Raw genomic sequence first — 12656 nt, forward strand, 5'->3', positions numbered from 1 at the left:
CTGCCATTATAACGTGGACCTTACTATAGCAAGTCGTGCTATTCCGGGTAGTGTATATCCAGTGTATGAGCAGTTTCAAGTAGAGTATTTTAATCTCCAATTCATTGAAGAAAGTTAGTGCAACATTTGATGGTGTTATATTTGCCTTGCACCAAATATACTACACTTTCTGTAGGTATCTACGATTTTGATATTCAAACCAATAGTAATACCAAGTATAAAGAGGGTACTAGTGATTTCTATGATAATTAAACAGTTCAAGTAGCCATATTAAAAAACTTTATCAATAATAATCTGCGTGAATTATTATGTTGATGTTTGAAGCTTCCTAGTAAACTAGACATTATTAACAATAGAGCTCTTCAACTCAATTTCTATTTTCCAAATTTTAAAAATTAATCTTCGATTTGTGATGTTTATTTTCAGGGAGGCAGTCCATCAACCGTAGGAATTGAGTCGGTTGTCGCCATTCCTGTGGAGAAGTGGTCGTTGGACTTCATTCAACCGAAACCGGCTTGCGTGCAGCTGGATGGGAAGTGTATTGAGTCATCCTATCGATTCCCACCCGAATCTAAAAAGGTAATTCTCTTTTCTCATTCCAGTCCATCAACATGTTTTTCTATCTAATCAAAATCTTAAACTAATGGATTTTGTCTCATGCCTTGAACCAATGAATACCCTAAGGCCCATTTCACACCAAAGCCTGGCCGAGCCGAGCCGAATCCGCGTGTGCGCTAACTATGCAGGATTTTTTTTTTGTCATTTGTTACGTGAAGCCACAAATCTGAGCAGAGCTCAAGTGGCATGTAACATGTCATGAACATTTTTCTATGCAAAGTGTATCCATCTGTATAAACTCAAAGTATGAAGGCACCACAACATTCCTCCATTGTATAGGGACACGCTTCCACAAGTACATAAAGTAATTGAAGACAAGAAAAGCCTATGACTACCACATAACCGTATTCTTTCAGGTAGACAATTGAAGAGCTTCAGTCCCGAATAATATGGCCCTTTTTCCAAAAGTGTCAGTCTGTGAGCGGGGTACTGATATACAGCTGAACTCTTTGCTCTTGTGCTATAGCCATGGCAAACTACATTTCCCTCAAATCTCTCTGAATTTCTGAAGACAAAATTTACAGTCTCAAGGAAGTGCAATGCTGGGACCGTGAGAAACTTGTATTTTCTAAAAATGGGCCTACATGAATTGGATGGCCGCAAGCCCTCCAAAACACGAACAGCTTTCTTTTGCATCTTAAATATTTTATATAAATTATTTTTACTATTCCCCCAAAAGAAGATGCTGTAGCGTATTAGGGCTAAAAAATATCCATGATACACCTTCTGAGCTGTCTTTATAGTGGATGCAGTCCTCACAGTTCTCAGTGCAAAAAGTGCATGATAGAGCTGTTTTATAAGTTTTTCCAAGTGTTTATCCCATTTCATATTTTTTTGCAATTCACTCCAAGAAAACTAGTCACTTCAACAGACAAGCACTCCCTCCCATTTGAAGCATTCAGGTTTGAAGGTTCAGCACGATGTCCCGTCACGGCAAACCTGATATAGTTGGATTTAGTCATATTCAACTTCAATGCATTATGACCAAACCAATTGTTGAGTTGATGCATAGCCGTTTCAGCCCTAATCATAACTTCGCTATCATCCTTACCAGTAACCAGAACCGTTGTATCGTCAGCATATAAAATGAGCTTGCCATCTACATTATTTGGCAGGTCGTTTATGAATAAATTGAAAAGAGTCGGTCCAAGCGCAGAGCCCTGTGGCACACCTTGCTTTACTCTTTCCCATGCTGAAAATACGAGTGAACTCCCATTACTCAATTTAACTGACTGATATCTATTTTCCAAATAGGACACGAAAAATTTCCCTGCACTACCAACAAATCCATAGAATCCAAGCTTATTCAACAACAGCTCATGGTCCACCATATCAAACGCCCTGGATAAATCGCAGAAAAGCCCTAAAGCCTTCCGCGATCCATCCAGAGCATCCAACACATCTGATAAAACTTCAAATATAGCAGACTTAGTTGACAATCCCCTCCTGAATCCAATTGTTTGTTATGAAAAATTTTATTCTCATCTAAGTGAACCATCATCTGCTCAAACACAATCTTCTCAAATATCTTGGAGAATACAGTTAAAAGGGCAATTGGTCGATAATTTTTAAGATCCTTCCTATCTCCCTTCTTGTGAATTGGTTTGATCAGAGCATACTTTAATTTTTGGGGAAAGATTCCTTCCTGCAAACACCTATTAATAATAAATGTTAGAGGCTCCAAGATAATGGGACTAACCTTCTTTATCACTCGTGATGAAATCTCGTCCCACCCAGTTGAGCCAGAATTTTTCAAGCTATTTATGGCTTTCCTAACTACACTTATTGAGACACTTCTGAACTTGTAAGGAGGATACTGCCTATTTATTTGCTTGAGGTACTCTCTGCTCTCACATGTTCTAGCAGAGCCGGACATTTCAGATGCACATTCAACAAAATACTCATTGAACAAGGAAGCTATGCATTGTGGATTAGAGTACCTCCTATTGTCAGCTGTAGTCAACTCTATCTTCTGCTCATCCCTATTTAATAGCCCCAGTTCATTTCTGACGATTGTCCAAGTGCCTCTATTAATATTGTTGGACTGTGCAATGAACATTTCATTGGTTTTTTGCTTAGCTAGTAGTATTGTCTTCTTTAAAGTTTTCTTATATTTGGCAAAATAGGACAGAAATTCAGGATGTCTGTTAGTCTTACTCTCAATGTGACACTCTCTTTTCCTTCTACACGAAATCTTGATACCAGTGGTTAACCAGTTTTTCACCGAATCATTCTCTGTAACCTTAAACTTTCTCAGGGGGAAGCAACTGGAGAAACAATTGTAAAACAATGAGTGAAAAGTATTAAATAATTTCTCACCACCATCATTAGTCATACATAGGGACCAATCCACAGAGCTCAATGTGTCACAAAAGAATTTCAAGGACTCTTCATTAATACATCTTCCTAATCTGCAACTATTATTGTGTTCAACGTTGGGATTATTGGCTAATTCTATTGTTAGGGCTTCGTGGTCTGATAATCCTGGGTCAAAAATCTGTGCAAGAATACTATCCACATTATAATTGGTCACAATATTGTCAATGCAGGTTGAAGACAATGAGGTTATTCTAGTTGGCCTGTCAAAGATAAATGAAAAACAGCTGGATTCAGTGATATTCCGGAAAGTACTGCTATTAGAGTTCCTCTTAAGAAGATCAATATTATAATCACCACATAGAAATATAACTTTTCTCCTATAATCTCGTTTAAGCAGACATAAGAGCTTGTCATAAATATTGAAAAAATCTTCAAAACAACTATCTGGGGCTCTATAAACCGACACTACCAAAATTGTCTTATCTCCACCCTCCATTGAGACACTGAACTCAACCGCTGCACACTCAAATACACTTTCAATTGACAACCCCACAATATCCTCTCTAATCCTGTAATTCAGATCTTTTTTAAAAGTATACAAGCTCCTCCTCTTCCCTTATTAGAACGACAATAGACAGAGGCAGGCTTATAGTGTTTGAGATTGTTCAGTAAACTGGTGTCACAGGATGACAGCCAGTGCTCAGTGAGAGCCACTACTGGAGGAATTTTAAGATCAGGAAGTAACACATTAAGCTCATCAATTTTTTTAACAATTCCCTGGATGTTTAAATAAAAAAGGAAGGGTGACCCCGTACTACCAGTGTCTGATTTTATTTCACCTGCGGACTTATTGACCTGTTCACTAAAAAATGTAGATGGGTATTTGAGCGTGTAAAACTATTATTTAATTCTTCGGCAGCTGTATTAGTGTCACCTGTCATGTTTAAATCATCACCCAGACTCGAAATGTTATTTAGTCGGGAAGCAATATAATTTAGTCGGGAGCATTCAAATCAACGCCGGGCCGAGCCGAGCGGATTTGTGCAGTCGGCTTGACGCCCAACTCGAGCGTTTCCGGCCAACCGGATTCTGCCTCCTTTCAGTTTAGTTCGATCTTCTCACTACAAGGCTAGTAAACCTACTGAGTGAATCGGCTTCAGTGCGAACGCAGGCAGATTCCGCTCGGCCGATCCGCCTCCGGCCGATTCCGCTCGGCTCGGCCCGGCTTGGCCCAGATTTGGTGTGAAATGGGCCTAAGTGAAATATTGAGCTCATCTATTTCACCTTCCATGACGAACTGCTAGTAAATAATCGTCGTGAAAAATAGTTCTAAAACGAAATATGGAGCCTTGGTTAATGTGTCTTGAAATCATACGCGAATGCTCTCAATATAATTCCAAGATCTAGAATGGATCTTAAATAGATTCTTGAATATTAATGTTTAATATATTTTCCAGATTGAATTTGAATTGGGCAATGAAGAACGTACATCAAGTGTATTGCCGCCTGGAATCCACGACAAGTCAACAGGTCTGATCTATTTGGACCACGCTGATCCCATGGTTGATGTCAAAGGAAAAGTACCTTTCCCAGGCCATTATGTATTCGTGGTACATTACTATCAACCGCATTTCCCAGGTAAATGAAAATTCATTGACCCTTCACTGGAGAATCAAAACAGGTGCTTATGAATTGGATAAAATATGGTTCTAGCTAGGCCAATTTCTTCTCCAAAATGAGACCTGAGAGCTGCGACCTGACACCTCTGACACCAGACCTGAGCCAGCCAGGTCACTCGATATTATTATAGCTAGTTCAACTTCGTCTCCAAAATGAGAAATAATTGGACATTAATTTATTTTTTATCTTTACTATAGTTTATAGTTTAAATGGAAAACTATTACCTTATAGTTTTGATGAGAGGCACATTTCCTCTAATCTATTATCTCCTGCGCCACGTTGGATCGTGATGCCTTAAAATACTTGGAAATCTGTCAATTTTAAATGTATTGAAATAAAGCGCAATAGAAGCTACAATGCGAAGTATATTAACAGGGAAAATAGTTAGGTAAGTTTTAGAAAATCACATCTATGAAATGCCCTCCTTATCCAGCGATGCATTCTTGGAGTCGGTCCTTAACGTTCCACATTGCCTGTGCAATAGCCCTGTATAATTTATTCTTATATTAGCCTATATAATGGGTGTATTTCGATTAGTCCAGGTGCTCGATTTTTCATACTAGTTTATTTTTATTATTTATTATTAAAGTTGATAATGTTTTTACCTTGTTAATTATACTTTGATTATCTGATCACACAACTGGATATGTGATCAGTATAATTTCCAAGATACTATTTAATTTCTACTTTTGTAATTTGTAATTTGAGGAGGAAATAAATTCATTTATTCATTTCGATTAGTCTAGGTGTTCAGTCCATGTCTCGATCAGACCTGGCCTGTGTCTCGATTAGACCAGGTTTCGTTTAGACCATCTGGTTTAGTCTAAATACTGGGTTAATCGAAGCATTCAGTCTTGTTTAGCCGAGGTGTGGGTTCAGACCAGGTTTTCATTGTAGAATAGGACCTGGTTTAAACGAAACCTGGTCTAATCGAGACACTCCCTAAATAATTCTTCATTGCTCTTATTATCCATGCCTATCGTCTTTTGGAGGAGACGATAAGCCGTCGGTCCCTACTACCTAAAAAGTAGTCATCTTTCATCATCATCTCTCTCACTCATTACCCACACACAGGCCTAAGAGCTTATGTGAGCATCACCCGAGTATTATTATTTATTATTAGGAGTGGCCGTAGTCGAGTGGATCAGATGCTGGCTTTATGATTCAGAGGCCCGGGATCAAATCCCGACCCGGGCAAAATATATATCTCGGGCCACTCCCGTGTTTCGGATGGACACGTTAAGTCGTCGGTACCGGCTGCCTAAAAAGCAGTTGTTAGGTCATGTCAGAGGCCCTGAAATTGATCAGTTGCGACCTGAAAACTCTGACACCAGACCTGAGCCAGCCAGGTCACTCGATATTTTTATTTTTATTATTTATTATTATTCCTGACATTATACCTGTACTCTGAAAACTCTATAATATATAACTTAAGTTTCAGCTATAATCTCTTGTTATTTATTGTAGAATTCGACATGGACGTCCTTCTACAAAACGGACAGTTTTATGAAGCCAAATTGCAGGTGCCCTATTGTCCGAGCACCAGTGGATGCAGAGCTGTCATAAGGCAAGACGATGGCAACAAAATATTCTCACTGACTGAAAACTATATGCTCACTATGAAGGTAATTACATTCTATTATCAAACATTGTCATCATGAGAATTATATTCATTCATAATAACATTTTTCCTTGTAAAATTCGTTGAGCCTACTGCAATCGTGTAATTGAACTACATTTACTTATTAAACATTGTCCTCATGGGAATCATTCTCATTCACAATAACGTTTTTACTTGTAACATTTACATTTTTGTAACATGCCGGTAATATTTCTCCTTTACTACAACCATGTTACTTTTGTTCACTTATTCAAATAGCATCAACAAGGTGCTGCTTGAGTTAGGGTGGTTTTGCAAGCACCCTTACATTATAGCAAAGAGAATATCTTACTATGAGAGATATCTCTTTATGCTATCTTTCCTCTATGGTTATATCCATCGATGTTAAGAATTGCAAATTGTACATTGAATACTGTATCCAAAACACATCTTTATATTATTTATCCTATAATATACTTTTTCCACATCATCAGGGGCGAGACGTGACTTTTTGGCTCTGTCATCTCCAGGAACAATTCAGTTAAAAGTTTTAATGAAACCTGCACCCCCCTCCCCCACATAAAAGATAATGTTTCATTTTGTATGATTATTTATCGAGCAAGATACATTCTAGTCTAGTATAAGATAAGCTTACTATTAAAAATCCTAGAGTTGAAAAGTCTAGAGCTTGGCTAAATCTCAAGCTCGGAAACTGGCCCTCAATAATTAGAATTAATTTTAAAAATTGAAATAAAATTGTTTATTGATTCATATAACAAGTACATCATCAAAAATGACAGGGAGAGAAAAATTAGGCAACCTTGTGCTATTCCTCTTCCAAATTTAGATAAGGCTACACTTGGTCCGAAATAGGATAAGCCTTGAAGTTTTTCACTTCACTAAATTTTCAGTTCTTAATTATTTTCACAAGTATTTCCAGAAATAATAATAAATAATTATCAATAACAAATTGCAAACGAAATAATTATCGTACGGTTTGCAACACTGGCGCGAAACAGTGGAATCGCAGAAAATAGCGATGTCTTTGACCGTTTACTCCACCATCGTTTACGGGGAGAGGGAGAGTGATGATGCAGAAGAGTGGTGGTAACCAATGCTAAATAGCATTACTAGAATAAGAATGGAATAAATTTTATTTCACTTGTTCAAAATGCAATACAATATGAATTACTGGATACTGGATACAATATGAATTACGAATACTGGAATCGCATATTTTTGAGAATCTCATTGAACGGATGGAACTGATGATGCAATACTTTATTCAAACTTGGCGCGCTCGCAAAAAAACCATTCTCTTTTGGTTTCTTCACCTTTCTTTGTATTCATCTTAAATATATTCTATTTAATAATGTACACATTACATATCAATTTCTGTCCAGTCATCGGCGAATCCAGAGCACATCATGTGTTAAAATAATTGATAATTCCTGTATTCTCAGTGTTGTGTTTATTTCTTCCCTCGTTAATCTATAACCAAATGCATTTGTATTATTTTTTCTCAATTTTGAATGTTTTTCTTAGGAACCAAATCATAAAAGCGTGTGGTTGGATTATGTGCTGGCTATCCCTGTTGGAGAGTTCCAGGAGAGTGTCACCGAAGAGCTTCCCTTCGACCAGACAAGTGCTTTCATCACTAGATGCGGAAGCAATCATTTCTATGTCGACACGTCTGTTCTAGGTAGGCCTACCCAGTGAATTCATCAGTACAGTCGTCACCATAACAATAAATTTCACAATAGCTATACAGAGTGTTTCAGAAGTAGTGTCGAACATTTTAGGGTATTGTTCCTGGATGATAGGAGACTACAAATGTCTTATTTCAAGTGTCCAAAACTCAACGGTTATCATCCTTACAGCTGCCATTTTGTTTTTTTAACTTAGGAATTTTTATCTCAAGAACGAAATTATGTATTGATCTGAAATTTGGCATGAATATTTTTGCTATAAATAGACTCAACTTTATAGACTCAAATGTTTTAAATTTTCTATAAAGTTAACTGTTTTCGTGAAATTTGAAATGGCCGCCATTTTGAAAATTTACATCGAAATTTTTTCATTTTATTTTTTAAAGTTGAGTCATTATATCATAAATATTCATGCCAATTGTCAGATCAATAAAAGATTTCGTTTTTGAAATAAAAATTCCTAAGTGAAAAAAACAAAATGGTAGCTATAAGGATAACCGCTGAGTTTTGGACACTTGAAATACGACATTTGTAGACTCCTATCATCCAAGAACAATACCCTAAAATGTTCGACACTACTTCTGAAACACTCTGCATACAGAGTGAGTCATATGTATGGGAATCCTTCAATAAGTTGGAGACTGTTGTAGATATTATACTGTAACTTTCAGGATAAGTTATTGGTCAAATAATCTACCTTTTGACGTAAAACTGAACTTCAACCCCTCATAATGGGTGACTTAGGGGTTGTAACTCGAATATTTCAAATGTAAACACCCATTGTGTGGTACATCATTTTAAAGGCCTTTTAAAAACAAGAAAGATGGCATCAATAAAATGGTTCTATGATACTTGTATGCAAAATGGCGGCTGATTGAAGTTTTAGTTTTTAAAGAAATGAGGGGTTGTAGCTCGAATATTTTTAATGTAAACACCCATTGTGAGATACATAATTTCAAACGCCTTTTCATTACGAGAAAAATGACATCAATAAAACTGTTCTATGATACTTTTATCCAAAATGGCAGCTGATTAAACTTTATTTGTTTAAAAACTAAAACTTCAATCAGCCGCCATTTTGGATAAAAGTATCATAGAACAGTTTTATTGATGTCATATTTCTCTTATTGAAAAGGCGTTTGAAATGATGTATCACACAATGGGTGTTTACATTCAAAATATTTGAGTTACAACCCCTCATTTCTTAGAAAACTAAAACTTCATTCGGCCGCCATTTTGGATACAAGTATTATAGAACACTTTTATCGATGCCATCCTTCTTGTTTCAATGAGGCCTTTAAAATGATGTACCACACAATGGGTGATTACATTCAAAATATTCGAGTTACAATCCCTAAGTCACCCCTTCAAATAGCATAACATTCAAGAAATTACTGGGGAATTGGCTACAAGAGAGATTTTTTACAGTTTGATGGAGTTTTTTTTTCCATTCAGAGTGTGAAAGAACTTTGAAATGAATCTAGTGAAATTAGAATAATCAAGGGATGGTTTCCGAGCTCGGGATTTAGCCAAGTTATAGTGTATTAGAACACAGTGCACAAGAACCAATCAGAGAAACCGTTTAATCAAGAAGGCCTTCTCTGATTGATTCTCTTGAAATTAATCACGGTTAAAATTCAACCGGCTTTTGTGCAACCGGGCCCTAGACTTGAAACAGCTGGAGTCAGAAAATTGCCTTTCTGAAACGGGGCGTAGTTGTAGATTTTATGATAATCTTTATTTTCTCATTTCTTTAATTTGAAACGTTTTCCTTGACGAAATGAAGCATTCCTAAATAATTCGAAATAGCTGAAACTTAACACTATTTCCTCTTTATTTTATTTTGTGTGTCATTTTTCTAGTTTTTCAAAATTTATTTTAAACGTAGACTGCGACTACGCCCTTTTTCGAAAAGCCAATTTTATGACTCCAGCTGTTTTAAGTCTAGAACTTAGCTGAATCCCGAGCTCGGAAACCGACCCTAAAAAGATGTCACCATTGAAATTGAAATTGAAATTTATTCACAACACTGACATGTTCTACAAATATTTTTACAATGCAATTATTATAAAGAAACAGTATCATGATAGAAAAAAAGAAAATAACTTCAGTAGCTTAACAGCTGTGGTTGAAGTTCTACACTATTGTTATTGTACATTATAATATGAACGAGACAGTCACTTGATTTTGGTAACTAAAAAAAAGAAAAAGTCTTTGTGCAATTTCACAAACAGAATTAGAGCAATAGTTAAAAACAAAAAAGAAATAATAATAAAACCTAAAAAAAACAAATAAAATACAATTTCCTGAAGTACCTAAACATCTATACAATAAATATATAACATAAAAAGAACCATTATTTTTGACTTCCAATATTCACGGACATTTGATGACTTTTTGATTGTAAGTGACAAATGCGAAACATTGAATGTAAAATGTATAAGCATGTATGATTATATATTATGATCATGTATTATTATTGTTATCATCATCATTATTATTATATGCGGTTTTGTTAGGTTTCTGCCGTGACTCGATCTTCTCGCTGACGGCTGACTACAGGAACGGCGCGGAGGCGTGCCACTGTGACGTGGAGGGTTCGCTGACGTTCGCGTGCGCCGTGTTCGGCGGACAGTGCGCCTGCAAGCCGAACATCATCGGCCGACGCTGTGACGCGTGTCGCAACGGCTACTACGGATTCCCCAACTGCGTCAAGTGTCAATGTCCGCCCCGGGCGCAGTGCGATCCTGTCACAGGTCAGTCGATCAACATTTCAAACTCCTCACTAATGCGGTCTCCCCATGTAAGATATTTATATTTTTCATTTTTGTATCGACTACTTTGTCTAAGCCTTTCCGTCCTCATCCTCCTCTTTCTCTTCCAACTCCCCCTTCTCCTCATCTTCCTCCTCCTTATCTTCCTCCCAACCACACCTACCACTCCCTCCTCCTCCTCCTCTTCCTCATCTCCGTCACATCCTCCTTATCACCATCTTACCCTTATCCTCCTCACCTCCCTCCTCCTTCTCCTCCTCCTTCTCCTCCTCCTTCTCCTCCTACTCCTCCTCCTCCTCCTCCTCCTCCTCCTCCTCCTCCTCCTCCTCCTCCTCCTCCTCCTCCTCCTCCTCCTCCTCCTCCTCCTCCTCCTCCTCCTCCTCCAGCTTCATCTCTTCTTCCTCCTCAGTCTCTTATTCCAACCCCTCATTATTCCTCATACTCTGGATAATTTGAAATATTGTAATTTTTTTCGAAAGTTGTAGCTGAATATGATGAAGGGAAAGAATTAAGGAGATGTCGACTTTATATTTTTTTAATGGAATATAGAAAACTGTATAATATTTTATGGAAATAATGCTTATTTTATTATAATTCTAACCAACACATGTTATCAGGTACATATATAAGTCATATTTAGCCCTATTGACATCACAAATACAGTATTGTAGTGTGTTGTTAGGATGTTTTGGTTTCAACACGATGCTGTAGTCCTGTGTAAACATCTAATAAATGTGGATGTAACAAAAATGAATATTGTGTTTCATCAATATTATGAAAAAATTACACAATATCAATTCCTAATCAACAAATTGCATAGTGTTACTAGTAGTTTTGTGAACATTAGACCTCACGCAGTTATCTCATCCACAAGTATCTGATGTCACTTGTTCTAGTTGATTCAGTTGAATCATAATTCACAGTTGAATCATAATTTACTCTTAGAAACTGTTATTTGTTTTCTCCAAGATAAAAAACTCACTTATGTTATCAAACTCAGTTCACATTTGAATTTTTATCCCATATGATAATTTATCCAGTTCCGTGATAATCTTTCCATCTGATGAAAATATTTCTCAACTATTTTAAAATTAATTTTCTTCAATCAAGAATATCATAATTTTTTCAGCACTATTTAGTTCATTTAATCATTTTTTATTTTATTTTCTATCACGTATTAAATTTGTTTTTCAAATGTGAGAATATTTATACTGATGGGCACGCATCATAAAAAATATTGAAACCCTACCTTATAGAAATAGACACGGCCAGACTTCTGTATAATGCATGCAATGAATAATCCACTTGTCAGCTGATTGATTATGAATAATTCTATAGTCTGATTGATCCTATCTTCAAATTAGGTGATATTCATAGTGATATCAGAGTATGGAGGAATTTCTTTACTTTTCATGATATCATCCTTAAAATGCAAAATTTCAAAAATTACATCGACGCGCAGTTGAAACAGGAATATTCCTGCTAAATCTCATAGAATTCTATCAACGCGTTTGGCCGTAATCGCGTTACATACACACAGAAAAAGAAAATCATAGTTAAAACATAGACCTCACTACGTTCGGTCAATTATGTTCTATCGTATTGACAGCATTTTCGTGATTGATTTGAGGTGAATGCAAGTGTGCGGAGCATGTGACGGGTGCGAATTGCGACCAGTGTGAGCCGCAGACGTTCGGCTTCGACCTGATTGTCGGCTGCGAACTGTGCAACTGTAATCCACTCGGAGTCCGCAACGGCAATCTCGAATGCGACTTCAACAACGGAACTTGCGGGTACGTTCCCCTGCTCATAGTTCACATCGTTAGGCTGGCCACTAACGGTTGAACGAGCGTGTTTATCATGCACACATACACACATGTTCATCATGCATGTTTATCATGCACACACAAATGTTCATCATGCATGTTTATCATGCACACACACATGTTTATCATG

The 12656-nt window shown here is 36.9% G+C and overlaps 1 protein-coding gene across 1 annotated transcript in view; it reads left to right on the plus strand.

Annotated features, from left to right (window-relative positions):
• Window positions 1-12656, plus strand: part of LOC111061978 (laminin subunit alpha) — a 125417-nt gene that overhangs the window by 46847 nt on the left and 65914 nt on the right. The window contains 6 exon segments of the mRNA XM_039431341.1: window positions 427-579; window positions 4395-4575; window positions 6085-6242; window positions 7763-7919; window positions 10446-10682; window positions 12331-12493. Coding sequence (XP_039287275.1) covers window positions 427-579; window positions 4395-4575; window positions 6085-6242; window positions 7763-7919; window positions 10446-10682; window positions 12331-12493 — 1049 coding nt within the window.

Source organism: Nilaparvata lugens, chromosome 6 (assembly GCF_014356525.2).
Source record: "Nilaparvata lugens isolate BPH chromosome 6, ASM1435652v1, whole genome shotgun sequence".
Lineage (NCBI taxonomy): Eukaryota > Metazoa > Arthropoda > Insecta > Hemiptera > Delphacidae > Nilaparvata > Nilaparvata lugens.